We start from the raw sequence: 19,121 nt of genomic DNA, 5'->3' as shown, positions 1-19,121 counted from the left end.
CCAGATTATCTATTTCTGTCGGAGGCGCTCAGACCCCCACATACCAGCGGTGCACCGACAGTAGAAATCCTTTTGTTCACCGCGGCTGCTGGCAGGTGTTTTTCATCTAAATAATTTTAGCTGCAGGCACCAGGATACCGGTAATAAAAGCGAACATATTCCGTCGGCAGGTTTCAGGATTTTAAGTTAATTTAGGAGTGACCACAGCGCTGTGTCATCTGCGATGTGTCTGTCTCACGGCCAGCTGCCAGGTTTGATTAATACTTTGTAATAAATACATGAATAAAGCACAGTCATACTCAGTTTTGCCCCCGCTGTATTTTTAAATACGCAGTAGAGGTATTTAAAGGTAGTAGAGGACATGTACCTGTATATAAAAAACGCGCCCTATAGTCCGGTGCGCCTTATGTGTGTGTTAAATACAGAAATGGGACATAACTGAGAGTGCGCCTTTTAGTCCGGTGCGCCTTATGGTCGTGAAAATACGGTATTAAAAGTAATGAGAGAGAGAGGAAGTGTGACTTCAGTATAAATGTCCTGTTGTGCCTTATTTAATTGAAGTAATTCAGAAGAAACTTAACCTTAAGCAAGAGCAGGAAAAACCTATAACACTGATAGATATTGGTGATCGGCTTCAAAGGTAATATCAATATTTGATAATGACATCAGCTAACATTTTTATATCAGCGCATCCATAAATGCAGTGATTCCATTTTATATTGTGGCGATGAGCTTAGCTTGCTTTAAAAATCAGAACTAAAGTTGAACATCTGTTTTTTTCCATTACTGGAGAAAAACCTAAATGTTTATTCATCATCCAAGATATTCAGAGCTAAACTGTTTCTTCACAAAGTGGTAGTGAAATTTTTAAGAGAAAACAAAGAAGACCTGTAAGCCCATTTTGCCCATATTCATTAAAATTAGGAATGTCTCAAAAACACCTTTTCATATCTGATAAAATGCCAATATGCCAGCTTTGTGTATTAACTGATTTCAATCAAATTGAGCACAAATCATCCATATTTTTATTACCTCCACCAAGAAGGTTATTTTTCCATCAGATTTGGTTTGTCTGTCTTCAAAATAAGTTAAAATATTGTCGACAGATTTTGCTGAAAAAGTCAGAGAAGGTGCATATTTTGATGGGCAACAAATGGCAAAATTTCTGGTGACGATTAGGATGCCCATATGGAACCAGGTATATATGTTAAGATTCAGTGAGTAGAGTTATTAACTTAAAAGTTAAAAGTCAAAATATGTTGGGGGAAATGAGCTACTAGGCGGAGGTCTGCGCTCTCCGAGTGCTTTTCTAGTCACTCATTTTGAGTAGGATGTTTGAAAAGTCTTGATCAAGTGAAGTCAAAGAGAACCACTAAGCATGAGAACAACTAACCCGTTTACTATTAACAAATGGGTTGCAGAAAATTTAGACAGAAACAGATGAAAACAGAATGTCTCTATCAGCTTGTTTATATCTCAGATTTGAAATTCAGGGAAACATATTCTTATATTTGGACTTTTGGTTGATATCGGACCAATTTTGTATTGGGACATCCCTTAGGTGTAACAATTAAATTCAGATGAACAATGATTCATATCTAAGTATTGTCAAACTAGAATCAGTTTTTTTTTTATCTTATTTCGGAGTAATGACTTCTTCCTCTCTGTGGCGCATTTCATAAGAGGATTTATGCCTTAATGGATAAAGACACTATTTTAAACGCTGGAATCTGTCTTTTTGCTTTTACTTGGGGCCAACATGTCCATCTTGGGGACAATACTTCACTTTAAAAGGAGTGGACATTCCCATGCTGCTGATACATCTGTAGTTTTAGACACTGGAAAATTGTGCCTGCTGAGCTTACAATTTTGTTGTATAACAGGCTAAACAAAGTTTGATAGTTCCAAAATCAGTCTTCCACCTTTTTGCAATAAATCTGTGTCTCCTTTCTCCACCAGAGCCACAATGATGTCATGGATGCGCGGCAGCTGGTTGTAGAGTTTCTGACACTCCAGCGCCGCTTCAAGAGCTCCAGCAACATCTTTGCTGCAGACATGGGGAAAAAGAGAGAGAGGAAAAAAGACATGTGAGAATGAGTTCATCCAATCATTCATGTACAGAGCAGTGTCAGTGGAGAATAAAGAGCGCATCATGGGGTGTTAACCCTGTGCCCTGCTATCCAAGCACAATGAACCGCCTCAACAAGGAGGGCCTTTGAATTCATGGCAGAACAACTGTAGGCGACGAGACCCTTTGGCCCCAATACATCATTCCCACACAACCAGGCAAGATCTCACACACCTGTCCTGGTGGAGCTAATGACTCTACGGACAGGCTTTTAAAGGTGAGGCAATACAGCAGATAAAAGGACTCCATTGATCTTTACCCTCTCTGTATAGCGTCCTCCTTTGTCTGACCAGAACCTCCTCAACCTTCCCTCGTCTCCCTTTTCCTTCCAACCGTCACACTTCCTGTCTGACTGCTCTTTCTCTCCTGACACCATTGCGTTTTTGATTTCATGCCGTTCGCTCTTCGTACAGAGTCTGACCTCCCTCACCCCCACAACCCCAGCTGAGCAATTTAGCTCAAATATGGCAGCAACATTAGACACCCCACTCTGCCTTTCACAGCTCGCTCCCTTCTTCTCATGACATCCCTTTCATATTCGGTCTTCCTCGCTGCAAACAAAAGCAGCTCGCTGAGGGGAGGATTCGCTCATGATGGAGTGATAACGAGAGCAGAAAAGAGACCGGGATGTGGAGAGGAAGCGAGGGAGTAACCAAGAGACCACTTCAATCCCCTCTATTGTGACAGCGCTGCCATCAATCTGCTGATTGGGTAATTACCATGTCAATCACGCAGAGGTCAAAGCAGATAGGGCACTTGTAAAGAGGGAGGCAGAGAGGAGTGGAAACAGAGTGAGTGTTGGGCTGAGAGCAAACAGGTGTAATTTCTGAAGTGTTTTCTTCTCAAATCAATTAGACAAGCAGAGATGCAAAAACACCATCAAAAGGTGGGTGGAAAAAGGGGTAAGGAAGAAACATTTGACCTTGGCTCTGGCAACTCAGGGAGTTGATGGTGGTGTGGGGCGGTGGAGTGATTGGGCTTAGAAGGCAAAGAGGAGCTCTAATTGAAATGAAGAGCCACAACATTATTCAGCTGTGCCAGTCAAGAGGCTGTTCAACTGCAGAACAGTCTGATTGAACGACTGAGAGACAAAGACATTGTGGAAAAGGAGAGAAGGTGAATGTCCAACATCCAGTCTGGATGTTGGACATGAGCATTCATGTAATCGTATTTTTATCGTATCAATCCCCTATCATTTCTTTGTAAGGAAGAACTTTTTTAAAGTCTATGTTAATCAGAGTTTTTAGGAGGTACAGATTAACAATCAATGCAACATAAAACAGAGTCCCCATTTACTTATAACTTATTTATTCATTAAAAGTATCCAGGACCCATTTCTATATTGCCACCACCCACTGAAGAGGAAAGCATCCGAGGAGCTCAGGTCTAATTTACCAAGTTTCTATAACCACTGGGAACATTTTCTCAGATGCTAATATGTTTTGGTGTTACAGCAAACGACCAGAAATCGTTAGTCCTAATTCAAACCTCCCGCTCATTTACTAATTGTTTGACTTGCAAGTCTATGCATCTGGTTTATCTACAAAAATTCACTACTTGTTCAATTCTTTTTTTTCCCCCCACTGTTTGTGTTGACAATCACGACAACTTTCATTCAAACCATTTAGGTCTGATCAGATATGAAGAAAATCTTTTGTATTTTCCATTTGGATAACTCACCTCATAAGCACCACAAGGACACAAAAGATGTTACCCTCAAGCAGAAATCCCTTTTCCTTTTCAATTCTATTCTCCTGAGTAAACTTTGTATGACGCTGCTGATTTTCAAGGACATTTTAGGCAACATTAAGAAATATACTGAGACCTAAATATAGAAAATGAAAAGAAGGTAGTGGCCTCTGGGAGTAAACTTAAACTGGGTCACTGTTGGGTCATTTAACCTGAAAATAATCCAACATATCAAATGAACAGAAATGATTAATCAGACACAAAAAACTAATTTCTTCCAAAGGCCAGCGCTATCCCCAAACTGGGAAAAAGAAAATCAAAGCCAAGCCATCACTGCTGAGATAACATACATTCATTTAAGAATTTATTTTTCTTTTTTTAAACAAGGATGCTAAGGGGGGTCTGTACTGTTAATCTTATCTGCCCAGCTCATTCTTTTCTACATTAAACACTTACTTATAATCCCTATTTCCTGATGAGGGATTAAAAAAAAAAAAGAAAGAAAAAAATACTGTTGGCAAAAAAAAAAAAAAAAAAAAAAAAAAAAAAAAAAGGGCCTGGCGTTGCAATTACAACCCATCTCTCCGCCCGCTGATCCACCCCCAAAAAGAGCTAAAGATGTCGAAAGATGGATAATTTCCCTCTAGGTACAATTTAACTGTCACTTCGCATTGCCATTTACTGCAGCACACAGCCCTGTTAATGTCCCCAACTTTGCATGTCAGACACTTTCCAGCCAATTAAGCCCTGAAAAAAATAACGAGCGCTTTGCTCAGTGGAAGCCTGAAGGATGAGACAAGGAGGCTCATTTCGACTTATTTTAAAGCCACCCCCCTCCCTCCCTTCATTTTCTTTGCCTCCGTCCTAATCCTTTGTTTAGGAGAGATGGGCAGGCCTGTTATCAAGCCACTGTCCTCCAGAAAGAGGTGTCTGTGTCTTCAGACGCAAATGAAGCTGTGATCATGACACGACTAGCCTGCAGTTAAATGTGGGCTAGAATGGCACTTACTTATTACTGACATAATTCACATCCTTACCAGGTGATTTTGTGTAAAAAGGGTGAATGCTGTGGTCACGCACAGGCAGGTGGACATTTTTCAAAGTTGATGAGGCAACATGGTATTTAGTGCAGTCAATTCCAGTTGCAGCAGGCCAACATTAAGTGTCAAGCTAACATGAAGGTTTTTTTCATTTTTTACAAACCATTATTACAAAGCCTTTCAAATCTCTTTATTCATGTAAGGGCTAATTTTTTACAAATCCCACTAATGAAACAAATTTATATATAAATCTGCAATCGACACCCTGGTTTGGCATGTCAGATTTTCACATTGATAGCTATGTGAAAGGATAGAAGGTATAAAAAGCAAAACAATTGTCTAGAGTTTAGAAAGGCTGCATCATTATAAAAAGGCCGCTGTTTTATTTATAAATTCCGTTTGTTATTTTTTTTTGTTATTTTCAATACAGTATTTCTAAAAAATAAATAAATAAAAATAAAAAATGAATAAAAATGATTTTACCTTTTGAAAGATTACATTTGCTGGATTTTCTCATCTATGTTACCGAGAGAAGCAAATGATTAAATGGGGAGCATTAGCAAAGAAACCAACAGGAGGTTTTCCTGGTGATGGCTATAACTTTATCCTTCCTAAGAAGTGTTCAAAATACCAAATATGGGTAATTGCATCTTTTACAGCACAGAAAAACCACCCCTCAAGAATCAAATATGTCTTTATGTTTTGTTTATCCCGCTTCCTTATCTGAGTCTCCATTATTCTACCTTAAAAACAAAACAAAATCCCTTGCTGAATTCTTTCTGTGTTCATTTGGGCCAAAGCATTTGAAGTAAATTAGGCTTTTTTCTGTGAGCCGCTCATCTCTTTTCAGTGCTGTGCCCGCCTCCTCCTTGCTCCATCATCCTACCGCCTTATCATATGCGTCCTGCCAGCTCTTCACTTTGTTGGACTCATTAGCATTTACTGTCGCTAATCACTTCCTCAAGGATGGCAATCGGAGCTAGCTGCCAACTAGCGCGGTGGCAGGTTAGCACACACAATGCTGCGCAAACGGGCATGAAGGCTAACGGGGCGGCGCGTGTGATGGGCTGTCAAGGGCTAATCTGGTGTAGAAGTGTTCATTAAGTCATTAGCGCTGACGCAGCGATGAGATGGGTGCAGGCGGGAATGATGCCTGCTTTGTCCTCTTTTATCACTGCTCTCCAGCTCCTCCTCCTCCCACCACCACTGTCTGTTTGTCCGCTGACTGACGGAATGAAGAGGTGGAGAAGAGTACATCAAGATAAAAAGGGAAGAGAGCAAAAAGACTAGCACTAACTGTCAAGTGTTGTGCTACTTAAACCTGCCCTGAAGTCTGGCTGAACTGCTGATTTACAACCCTAGAGATTTCACTGTTAACACACCTTTAGAGGAAGAATGGAAAAATTCTTTCTGAAGGTGAAACCATCAATGACATGGGCTTAAACAAAACAGACCTAAAAATAATAGATGCTGAGGCTACTCAGTCACACCATCCTCACAAACATTACTATAACCCTGCTAAAAAAAACAACTAATTCATCCTAGTAGAAGCTAGCTAAAAGAAATCATAACATGGAATGGAAACTTTTAAAGGTGTTTTCATTTCTATGTCATGTTAGAATAGATCTGAGACTCTCCAATTTTGATAATCTTAGAAAAAATAGTGTTTCCTTCTGCTAACATGATAATTTGAACTAATCTAATAGATTTTGATATGTTGATTATTACAGGTTTAATATTTTGTATGAATTGATAGATACCTTTTTTAAACTACTCCAGAAAAAGCAGCTACCTGACCTTGTAGCATAAGCAGCTTTTACAGAGTCCATTTTTTTTTAATCAGCATACCTTGTTTGTGTCTGCAGTTCCTTCTTATTCATAGTTTAAACCTCCAAACAGTGTGTCAAACTTCAGGCTTAAATTGGACCGGCCCTCAGGGGACAAAAAATGCATGATATATCATAAAGTTGAGGTATATGTTATTCGTTAAGTGGGTAAAAATGCAGAATAGCAGTGGATGCTTCTCTTTGTAAATTAAATCATTTTACCCAAACCATTAAGCCTTCTATGATTAATGAAAATAGTAAATTTCAGACATTACTACATGTAATTCAAAGTCTTGCACCAGTTCGTAGGGCCTAAAATTAAGATTTGAACTTGAACACTTGAATGCATTTTAATCATTTTGTTATTTTGCAATAGAGGTGGACATTTATTGTATCTTTTATCGTTATCAGGATAAATAATAATGATAACCATTTTGATAAACTATAAATTAGAACTAATGATGTGTAGAAATTCCAGAAAACAAGCTTAGTTTATTTTTTTCATTTTCTTTTTACCATTGGGAAGTTGAGAAATTCAAATAATATGTTTAATTGCCTTTTCTGTGGCATGTTTAGTGCACCTCTTTATGTAACTGGTGTCCTAAAAAAGCCTACTTTGAATTGGGGATGCACCGATCCACTTTTTCACCTCCAATATGATACAGATATTTGAAGTTTAATGTCACCCGATATCGACCCGATACCAAACACACTAGTGAATTATTAGCTAAAAAATGGTTTTATTGTATGGAGGGAAAAAAACTGGGATCATTCTTCTGTGCATACGATTTGACTTCCCTTTTCTTAAAAAAACATAAATGTTATGACTCATTTATTTAACAACTGTGCACAAAATCTTAAACCAAAAGTTCTCTGACTTGGTCAACATGTGTAAAAAAAAAAAAAAAAAAAAAAAAAAAGCGTCATTATCATTATCAAGTATCATCTGTGATTCTTTTTGGCCTGTATACTATTACATGGAAAGATTGAACTTCTTTCCTTTGCTTCCAAAGGAGTTAGCTGCTTCCCGCTGCTTCTTTTTTGTTTGTTTGAGTCCGATAATCTCAGCATGTTCCTCGTTATGAAACTTCAGGAGGTGTTTCATTTAGTTGGTGGTGTTATATTTAATATGAACATGTTGTGTTATTGCGCTGCCGCATGACAGCAGAGCATAGCATAGAGTTAGAATAAATAGATCGACCCCTATATCGAGTCAATTGTCACCGATACCGATCTAGTTTTTTTTTCCTTATATCTGGACCGATACCAAAAAAAATATTGGATCGGTGCATCCCTACTTTACATCTGTATATTCTTTCCAGGAGCAGTATTTGTGATTGTGGGACTGGTTCCTGTCAGACAGTCACACTCAGTTACCGAAGAAAAAGTGTAAAGAAGTAAAGGAGAGTTTAAAGTCCATATTTCCCAGCCCTATTTTGACACTAATACTTCCCTCCCAGTAGTGGTATACCACCATTTCTCCTTTGAGCAGTTCTACTCTCTGTAAAGCCACATTTATAACAACCTAAAATTGGCTGGAACTATGTCCAATCACTCAAATATGTTTGCTTTACGAGTTAAGGGAGAATGTAGGGGTATACTTTATTTTCAGCCAGCTGACTAGCAGGGTGGAGCAACAGGTGAGAAGATTGGGATTACCCTGTATGTGATAGAAGTTGTCACCAAATGTTTCTCTAAAACAGCTTTTTTATCTTGAATGCAAAAATGTTGATATATTTTCTTTACAATTTTGGTGTAATTGCTTCTCAAGGATTGGTTGATCTGTTACCAATTCATATTTAACAGCCTCTAAACTCCAGTTAACGATTAATCGATTACTAAATTAGTTGACAAGTATTACAATAATCAATTAATCAGGACTAATCAGATTAATCATTTCAGCCCTACCATAAACGCACCCAGGCTGGATTTTAAGAGTTTAAAAATAAAGATTTATTAAGAAGCATGCAAGGTAAGTAGAAGTTATTTTTCTTTTCTTCCTTTAAAAATCAATAAAAACAAAGTTTGAAAAGTGAACTCCCCTCCCTGATGAGACTTCTCTAGTAGACTAAACACCCAGCTGACGACAGGATGCCAGCAGCTTTCCTGTTCTCCTACGTTCATTAGTGTGTTTACTGCAGTATCAGCTGGAGGAAGTACAACTGGCACTTGATTTGGGAGCAACGGCTGGCGGTAAGCTGCTGTGTGCATGCTTGTGTTTTGGCTGCCGTTGATGACCCAGGAGTAAATTAGCCTGCTAATCTTGCGGAGGCAGTGATTATCGTTGTGAACCTGGAAGCTGTGTTTGTGCTGAAGAACCAGAGTCAAAGCAACACAAACAGCGGCAGGGGAGCTACCTTGTGCTCGTGTGTGTGCATAGGCATCATTTCCAAAGGTCTACTTCACGTGTGGCAGTGCAAGAGAAGATAAACCGTATGAAAGCATGTGGAGAATGTGTGTGACGTCTACAGAAAATCCAGCAATTAGGGTCCTGGGCATAATTAACATGCTAATGAGTTGATCTAGTTAAAAGCTTCCACACAAAAAACACATGCGCTGAATAATATACACAACTGATTGGAGTTGAAAGGTTAGCTGATAACAGGGACCTTAAACTGAATGTTTACTCATATTTACTTTAGAGGGAAAAACATCAGTTATAACAAACAAGGATGTTAAGTTGCTTAAAGAGGAGATGCACCAACACACTTTCCCTCATGGATACTTTCAGGTTTGTCTTGCAGCTTACAGCTATAATGGATTCTGATATTTATTCACCAAGAGTACAAACACACAAAGGACAAAATCTCATTTGCCATTTTACCTAAATGTTTTGAAGCCGTGCATCACAGAATAGATTTCTAGATCTAAAAAGATGCAAATTTTAAGTTTTAAAGAACTAATAAATGTTTCCAGCTAACAGTGATCCTTAGAGCTGATCAGGTAAAAATTGGCAAACTGACTGGTCTAGCTCAAGCATAAAGTCAACTTGATGAGAGGACAGTGGAGGTGTCAACATGGCAAGAACATTTTCCAGGCCTAATCAAGCAGTAGGAAACCAATGTCCCTCCTGTCCCTTTTGCTGTGCACTGCCAGTAAGCTGGCTTAAACATGTTCCCTGACTCTACAAGACAGACAAGTTCAATTTAACAGCTTTCCTTTGTGTTGCAAGAATCTGATGGTAAACTGATTTCGATGAGCAGATTGATCAAGGCTATATTCATCCCTTTGGATCAAACCCTACATCAGAGAACGAAAAATAGGTCTGATCAGGTAAGGTTCCTATCTGCTTTTCTGCCAGAGAACAACTTTTGTGTTAAAGGGGAGACTGGACTGCAACAAAGGTGCTCTGGTTCACATGACACATTCAGTGACAGATCTGACCCACCGAAGTTACATAAAGGAGTTTTTGAGAAGAGCAGCATATGAATACACAAGTACTAAAAATTACTAAAACACTAACCCTATGCTTCAAATTTTGATCAAAACAAGAGTTTTGCCTTAAAACCATTCAATGGCATTCCGAGAGAAACAAATCTGAGATATATTTGTCTTTGCACATTTCTATTATCAATGTGATAAAGATTCCTTAATTCTTAAATACATAAAGAATAAAGTTAACTCAGATTTAAAACTAGGACCAGTGTATCTGTTAAGTTACAGATTCCAGGCTCCTTTGGGCAGCTGACGTGATCTTTTTAGACTCATGTTGCACTGTATACATTTTTTTTCTGTTTTATATTCATTTTGTATTTAATAATCATATTTTTAAAGACTGTAAAAAAAAGTGTTGCTTTATTACTTTAAATGGATTAATTATGTGCTATTTTTGATAACTCAGGTCATCATACCATGAAAATCATGACCCAGCCCACACCTACATAAAAAAAACACTTTAGTCTTAAGGATGGCCATTAATGTGTGTGCGGGGCTGGGGGGAGACTTATAGCAGAGGCTGCAGCTGGCGAATTCTCACATAAACAAAACCCTGGCTTCAAAACACAAACACACATCTAAATGAGCAATTTCTACATTCTCTCCCTTTCTGAATCGCTGACCCAGACTATGACCTCAGCTATGATCATAGGGAGCGATGAGTGACTCATTGAGATACACATGCATACACACACCTGGCAAGAGGCTTTGGCAGATGAGGAAACGGATCTGAAAACAAACATCAGCTTGTTGGCTGTTTATTGGGTTCCCCCAGAGCCGTGAAACTATAACAAACAGCATCTGATTTCTGAACTCAACCAGGCAGATTTAAGTTTGGATTTTGTAATGTGTGACAATATTTGCACTACCTGTCCAAGTAAGCTGTCACCACAGGAGAGCAGAGATTGGCGCTAGGCTTGGCCAGTCCGAGGGTAAAGATGGTGTCCTGCAGCCGGCGGACGGTGGAGATGCCACCCTTGGCCGCCACGGCGCTCAGCATGTGGAAGACGGAGGTTATGTGGGTGTCGTTCAAAACCACATTCTTCTCCTTCATCTCCTTCAGGATGTCCAATGCCTCTGAAGGAGAAAGAAATGAGAATTGCTTTTTGAGCGTAAAGAACAGAAAAAGCAGTGACCTGGGAATGATTTAAAGGAGAAAAAAGGACAAATACCAAAAAAAAACTAAAGACCAGAAGAAAGAGATGAGTAGAGAGGCAGCAAGAGGTGGGCAGAATTTGGCTCAGAGAAGAGCAGGGTGTGTGGATACGATAAAAGGCCCCTTTAGCTAATTCCAAGTGGGGAAAACAAACCCATATTAAAACAGCATTTTGCACCCAGCAGGGATGCAAATCCTGCCCCGTATAATGCCAACTCTCTGCTAATTGCTACTTGCAGTTTTCTAAACGAGACTACAATTACCGGACCCCTACAATGGAGGCCAGCTTTTTGCCGTGGCCATGTGGAAAGCACTTGGGGGGCTAAATTATAGGTATGTGACGACAAGGGCCCGCCGTGGCCCCAGTAGGACCTTGGTGAGCGGGGCTGAGGGGTGGAACGGTTCGGTCAAGTCTCGCTGGTAATGGAGGGCTTTTTACTGGGCCAAGCGCCCATCTGGCCAACACAAGGGGCTAAATGGTGGAGAGGGAGTGTGTGTGAATGTGCGCTAACAGGGTAAAGTAATTAAGATGCGTTTACTGTCTATTTAGACAGCTGCTAATGGGCTGTCAGTGATACAGCCGCTCTGCACCACAGATACTAATCTATACAGTGAGACCAATAATGAGGCGGAGATGGATAGATGAAAACACTCAGAATGTGTCAGAATAATCTGCTTTAAGCCTCAAATTGCAGGGTGCCAATAGTGTTGCACTTAGAAAGTATTCAACAAAATCCTTAATTCTGTTATTTGTGTAAAGACGACATAAGGTAAAAAATGGGTACCAACTTTAGGCACATAGTAGTGGTACAAAGATCTCTCTAACGCAGCTATTGTTACAACTAAACATCTAAAACAAGAGCGTCACTAAATGTCTACAGTTGAACACTTTGCAGTCTGTCAGTGGCTTGGATTCTTAATTTTCAGTCCATCTCTCCATCGTTCAGATCCCAGTTTTAGCTGTTAAGGGGGTTGAAACTCAAGGCTGTCACAGATTTAATGGGACTGGGAAAACATGGGAACAGAGGTAGGAGCAGAATAACCTGACAACAGCCAGATGCATGTCTCGCTCCGCCCAGCTCCACTCACATACATCTGGGAACCCGCTCATTGAAAGTGATTTCCCCAACCGAATTTATGGTCTGTCCAATCAGGACGCAGGGTGGGTGTGTCCTGGAGTGGAGAAGCGACCGTGAGATTCCAACAACAATGGCGGCTCGCATTGAGGAAGCAAGCGTTAGCATTGATGCTGCTATTTCTTCTGTGTTGTCCAATCTATCTGATATTGTTTAATTAAAAGAACATCAGAGAACGGCTTTGAAGGCTTTTGTTGGTGGAAACGATGTTTTCGCCCTTCTCCCGACCGGATTTGGCAAGAGCTTGATCTACCAAATGGCTCCTCCTCTCACAGCGTCACGGGTTAGCTTCGGTGTGAGTGGTTGAAATAGCACATCAATAAAGACGACAGACAAGTGGCTTATCCAATCATATGCAAGGAGTTTTGATAAGGCCCAGCCTTCAGTAAAGGCAATTCCTATGGCGGGTTCCCAGATGTATGTGAGCGGAGCTAGGCTGAGTGAGACATGCATCTGGCTGTTGTCAGGTTAGGAGCAGAAGGGATTGAACACAAAGAGGCTAGAGGAAACAATATGAGGAAAACTATCTGAGTTAAAAGGCTGATAAAAGCTAGAATGAGTTAAAAATTGGCCAAAAATATAAAATTAGATGCATTCTGCAGAATAAAGTTTAAATGTTTTGCCACGCTTACTTCTCAATGCAAGTGAAGCTTTATTTAAAATTTTAAATAAGTGTTCAATGGCTTCAGAGCAGATCTGGTGAAAAAAATAGGTGTAAAACAGAATTACATATTAATCTACTATTGTTGCCGGTCAGTTTTAAAGGTAGGCCTCACTCATTTTAACAATGTTGATTCAAAACTGACAGAACATCGTCTAAGCTTAGGGAAATGTTTTTTAAGAACAAGAAAAAAAAAGTAAAAAATCTGAGGAATTTCTTCATTTTCTTATATTTTGGCAATGCTGTAATTCTATAGATTCCTAGGCAAAAAGTAATTTTTCTTTGAGAGTTCTCTTCATTTGCCATCCATTGTTAATGGTTTCTTTGCATTTTTAATCAATACTTTTTAACATTCATTATCACTGTCTCTTTCACCATGTCAATGGAGGACGAAAAAGGTAATACAGGCCCCACTCTTGGAAGATCTAGGTAAAGAAAGTCCAAGAAGATTGAGTCCATCGTGTGAAGATATTTTCTGGCTACACACTAGGAAAAAATAAGTCAGATAAAAAGAATTGTCTCATAACTGGGGGCAAATCAAAAAGCCTGGAAATAGCAGGGATAAGTGAAAGCACAGAGCAAATGTTTCAAAGAAAGTGACACACCTTGTTAGATATAATCACCATCCAAAGGATCATAGAAACATGTCGATCTCAGATGTTGTCATCTACATAAGCAATAAGCTCACCTGCTATCAAATCGGCACTGTTTATCATGTCAGATGATGCATATTCTCTGTGTCTGACCATTTCCTCAGCCCCCCCTCCATCTACTCGTAGCTCTCTCCATCACTCCATGACAGACCCGTTAATCACAGAGACCAATGGCTTGGAGCTGATCTGCCCAAATGGAGCAACACTACCCAAACTTCCATCCGTCCACCATCAAAACCTCCCCTACGACGTTTTCCCTCCATCTCCCCATCTATCCGTCCGCTGAGCTAGTATGTATATCCATCAGCCCAGCCGAGCATCACGGCCAGCACAGCGAGCCAGACCCCGCACACACATGCAGGCATCCAGAGATGGAGGAGGTAGACAGGCCAGGTAAACAGACATCACACAGCCCAATGGTTCATGTAATGCTGCATGACTTGACTGCTGCTGATGTCTCTTTAGAGACACACAAACACACTGCACTGAAGAGGAGTCCGAAACCACGGGAAAACAGAACAAGTTACGTTTACTAAAGTGGGAGGCTGGACAGATTGAGGAAGAGGGCAAGGTCAGGTCAAAGAGATGCTTGGTGATAGAGCAGAGGTATATTTATAAAAAAAAAAAAAAAAAGGGTGGACGGAAAGATGGAGGAAAACTGTGTTTAGCCTTTTCAAGTCCAAGTAGTACATACTCAGTGAGTACATACATGAATCCCAAAGGTCACAAATATAGCTTTAACATACGGTAATAATACTGATACAAACACTCAAATAACTCCAGATTGACTGTTAAAAAAGATATACAGCACCCCAACATTTGGCTTAACATCAAACATGTTTCTGATAAAAATGTGTTCAAATTAAGTCTGGCTTTCAACAGAAGCGATATATGCACAATTTATTCTCAGTGTATATGAGATGACTTTATGAAGGCCTCAGAGGCTTGTTAGAGAAGATAAGGAAGCAAAGAGCATGAACACCAAGGATCACCCACTGGATAAATGATGATATTCCAGAAAGGTCTGAAGTAGCAAAGGTTACAAAACAGTATCTCCAACTTTTAACTTGTTTGAGAACCATTACACCTCTCAGCCAAAAATATAAAGAAAGTAAAACTTTTCAACAAACAATGAAATAGGAGCTTTGGATATGCAAGAAACAAAGTAACTCTGGAGAACCTGCAGGACCTCAAGTTTGCATTAAGTCACATCTTAATGCAAACTTGAAGTCTTTTAGCATGGAAAATGAAGCAGGTAAAGATTGAAAGGAAGATGGAGACAAATTCAAGGTAATCCTGGAGGAAAACCCAGAGGCTGCAAAAGTTCACCTTCCAAAAGTTAATTTTTCAGATCAGGGAAATTCAACACCAGCTCTCAAGGGAAGGTGTTCATGTTGTAGATGCATTCCTGCTTGTGAATAGAATGGCTGAATCAGCTCTTCGACACAGTTTTGACGCCTCGATAACAGATTTTTTAAACACAGATCTAAATGAATTGAGAATAATTAAGAGTGCTCTGGTAATAGCTTATTAGGTCAAGAGATATAAAACCATCTGTAAGAGAAACCTACAAAAAAAAGCAAGACCGATAGTTGCAGGATGTAAAAAGGGGGATCCAAAAGAAAATTTATTGGTTTGAAGATAGCGATAGCTTTGAGAAACCTCAAAGAAGATGTAAGGCTAGAGAACAAAGCAGAAAAAAAACAGAGTTGGCAGTCAAGATAAGAAGCATCAAAGGAAACCAACAAAACCATTAACGCTGGAGAGAAATAATGTGAAACGCCAGGAGACATGATCTTCAGCTGGGGCTGGTGTGCGGCGAGAGCTGGGCAGACCAGCGTCTGGGTGGGGACAGGCTAACATCAAGGTTAGCCATGTGTGCTAATGTGGCTGACAAGCCTCGCCTTCATATGCACACACTCTCTGGCTAATGGCAAATGCATTGAGCGCTGCCTGTACACACATCCCAACACACTCGCAGGCGGATGGACGCGCCGACCAACGCGCCACCAAATGCCTTTTGCTTGAATTCACATGCAAATTTGTGTCAATCTGTGTGTGTGTGTGTGTGTGAAATGTTCAAGCACTTTGGCGGACATGATCTGCCATTAGCATCAAGGCAGATTTCAATAATTCTGGAAAAATACACACAGTCCTGTAATTTCCCCCCCCTCTCATTTCCCTGCTGACGTGTGCGAGTCAGTATGTGTGTGTGTCTGTTGGGAGGGGGGTACAAGAGAATGACACGCTTTGAGAAAGAGGAGGACGGGGGGGTTAAATAGAGATGCAGAGGCAGAAATGGAGAGCGAGTGATAAGGGGAGGAAAGACGAGTACGGACGAAGGGGAAACATTTCGCCTGTCACCTGATGTGAAATGCGGAGAAGCAAAAACTGATGGTAATTGGGTCTTCAATGGGCTGAAGGAAACCCACCGTAGAATTCAGAAAATGGACAGCTAATATGGTAACAGAGAGAGAGAGAAACACCATCACACAGCAGGTGTCGCACACACAGAAGCTGAAAATGACATTTTACCCTAAACCATAAATTTTTGGGGGCTTGGGGAGGGAGGCCCTGACAACAAGTCAGATTGGTTTGTTGTAAAATACTAACGAGCGCGCTTATGGTGATGATGCTCTAACTTTTGTCTTTGCCAGGTGAGGAATGAACAGCCTGGATGATAAATGACAGAAACTCATTTCCCCACTTAGAAAATGAGCCATTGTTTCTTGTTTCAGAGCAGAGAAACTGCATTGTCAACATTGTCGACTGAGAATAAAACACAGATTAATCCAATATGGCTTCAAAATAAATAAAAAAATGACAAGGACGTTCCATAGACATGTCAAATACCAGAGGATTCAGATGCCTTTGAGCTGTGGCTCAATTGGAGGAGTTGTTGTCTTGTAATTAAAACCAGTTGGGTTGATTTCTGACTCATTTCACTTTACCCTTCAGCAATTCCCCCTAACCTTGAATCATCAGCCGATCAGTGTATCAGTGTATTGATGCCTTTTCCTTAGAGTGTGATTATGTGGATGTTGCTTCAATGTTGAGATATTTTGGTGGTCATTATGTTTATTCAAGAGTCATATCGGTTCCCACTATTGGCTTGTTAGTTGAGGCAGACCTACATATTTGGTGGAGGCCAGAATCACAAGGCTGTAAAAATCTGCTCCAGATCATTAAACCCACCATACCTAAGAGCTACCAGGACTCACTGAGAGCCATCTTTAACAGGGTCAGCTCAACTGAGCGAAGAGGAGTAAACAAGTTCATAAAAAAGAAAAAAGGTGGCAGAGATGTTTGACAGGAAACTGTTATTTCTGTGACATGCTGAGAAATGCATCTTAATTTGGTGGTGCAGGATGGTGAGAGAGAGTAGATTTAACAGCAGATAACAAGAAGGCTCAAAATAGAGCAGCAAAGTTGATCTCTTTTATGCATAAGATTCAATTAACACACACACCTAGGTTCCTCTATTCCCAGCATACAGTTAAAAGGTATAGAGGACACGCTTTTATTTCTGGGGGGGATCAACTAAATAAGTGGTCCTCGTAATTGTCAATCGTTCTGGTGATATGTTTATGTACGGCCGTCCTATGTGCTTGTCCCGTAAGCTTTCTTTTTCTGTGCATGCGCACTTTCAGGCGTATATGTGTAGTGAGCTACGGTTTCAGACAGTCATTGAAGCTCACCCTTTTCACCACGGTTCTTTGAAAATGGCAGAGGTCCGTAAGAGAAAAAGTGTCTACGAAGTGTATGAGAAGAAAAGAAAGGCCTCAGAAGAGGCAAATATATCCCAGAATGCTTTGCGCGGATAATGCTTTGCTCCTCGTAAAGCATTATGGAGTTTACTGTCAAAGCAGCGACTAATAACAAAGATGGCGCAGGCACCGCGCAGTGGAGGAGGAGTTACGTGACCAACAGGGAGCAAAAAACAGTGATCCGCTGCCTGAACAGTTACTTAACTGAGTTTGTTATAAAGTCCATTATATAGTCCCCGCTCTATATATACTGATTGAGGGATTTAGGGGTTAGGGCGGACGTTTGGGCACAGTAAGCTTGTATGAGCTATGAGAACAGGAAATTTTAGAAATGGGCCCATGCATGTTCTCGCAAGCATTTATGGGCGTTCCCTCTCAGGAGCGGGTACAGGGTTGTGCATGTGCTTTTATTTTTATTTTATTTTTTAAGTGGAGAGGGCGGGTCTTTTAAAAAATTCCCCAAAAACCTCCACAATACCTTTAATGAAAACAGCAGAGAGACTAAAAAAGTCTGCGTGGTAGAGGAGTATCAGCAGCTACAAGCTAATTGGAAATAAGACCAAAAACATTGATCAACCATCTTTATTTTTAATTGTAATTCGGGGATGCCATTCATTTATTTCTTAATAATTGGTAAATAATCAAAAAAAATCTTTAGCATCAGGTACCATAAAGTATCACTAAGGGTCACAGCACAGCCAGTTAAACAGGTCACCATCACTCATATGTTTTTTGAATTTCTCTGCTGTATATTTTTGGTATTTTTTTTACTTATGTTAACATGTTCAGGTCACCTTAAGGTTCCATTCACAGCAAAAGCCAATATGAGATATGGATTCTGGCGGCTTACCCTCAACTTTGTCATTCACAGAGAGCGTCTTGACCAGTATGATGTATTTACTGGGATCCAAGGCCACGGATGAGTCCTTACGACTCCTGAAAACAGAGCGGGAGACAGAGGAAGCGCACCTTGATTAATGTATTCTGCTAACAGCAATGCAGCTCATAGTTCAGTTTAATGCTGGAAGCAGATGATGATGAAGGAGGAGGAGGAGGAAGAGGAGAGTTTCCTGTGTTTCATCTCGCCAACAGAGCGGCTGGACCCTGCATTAACGTCTCCCCTAATACCACTCAAGTTAAACTTTAATGGCCCAAAACTGGCCGGAGTGCAGTGTGTGTATGTGTGCATTTCCTGCTGCACTCACATCTCCCTCTTCAGGTTGAGCGCCTCCTCCACATTGTTGTGGCGGCAGCACAGGTTGATGAGGGTGGCGTAAGCCCCGGCTGTCATCTCCTCTTCGTGCTGCTGCTTCAGCTCAAGGGCACGCTGTAGGTTCTGATCAGACAACCAAACTCTTAGAAATACACAAACACTGACAAATGCTACAACTCTGACACAGAAAAAAAAAAAATGAAAAAGAAAGTGTACCTCTTCAGCACTCAGAGCCAGGATGGCCTGTTTGAGAACGGAGCTCAGCGGTTTGTTCTCCGCTTTCAGTTCAGCCAATTTATTCTCCAGGGCCAAAACTTTGTTTTCAACTCCCTGAATGAGACAAATGTGTGTTACATATAAAACCAAAACACAACCTCATAACTACATGAGCTTGTAGTAATACAGATTTTATCATAG

At 40.4% G+C, this 19,121-nt stretch overlaps 1 protein-coding gene across 1 annotated transcript in view; it reads right to left on the bottom strand.

Annotated features, from left to right (window-relative positions):
* Positions 1-19,121, bottom strand: part of lrpprc (leucine-rich pentatricopeptide repeat containing) — a 74,542-nt gene that overhangs the window by 29,910 nt on the left and 25,511 nt on the right. Inside the window, exons 20-24 of the mRNA XM_038300181.1 lie at positions 18,921-19,034; positions 18,697-18,827; positions 18,342-18,427; positions 10,988-11,195; positions 1,923-2,047 (exon numbers count right to left, since the gene is read on the bottom strand). Of these exons, the coding sequence (XP_038156109.1) occupies positions 1,923-2,047; positions 10,988-11,195; positions 18,342-18,427; positions 18,697-18,827; positions 18,921-19,034 (664 nt within the window). The remainder of the gene's footprint in view (positions 1-1,922; positions 2,048-10,987; positions 11,196-18,341; positions 18,428-18,696; positions 18,828-18,920; positions 19,035-19,121) is intronic.

This window comes from Cyprinodon tularosa, unplaced genomic scaffold (genome assembly GCF_016077235.1).
Source record: "Cyprinodon tularosa strain WSP-4 unplaced genomic scaffold, ASM1607723v1 ctg441, whole genome shotgun sequence".
Lineage (NCBI taxonomy): Eukaryota > Metazoa > Chordata > Actinopteri > Cyprinodontiformes > Cyprinodontidae > Cyprinodon > Cyprinodon tularosa.
Note: the sequence above shows the minus strand (reverse complement) of the source record. Positions and strands in the feature narration are given on the sequence as shown.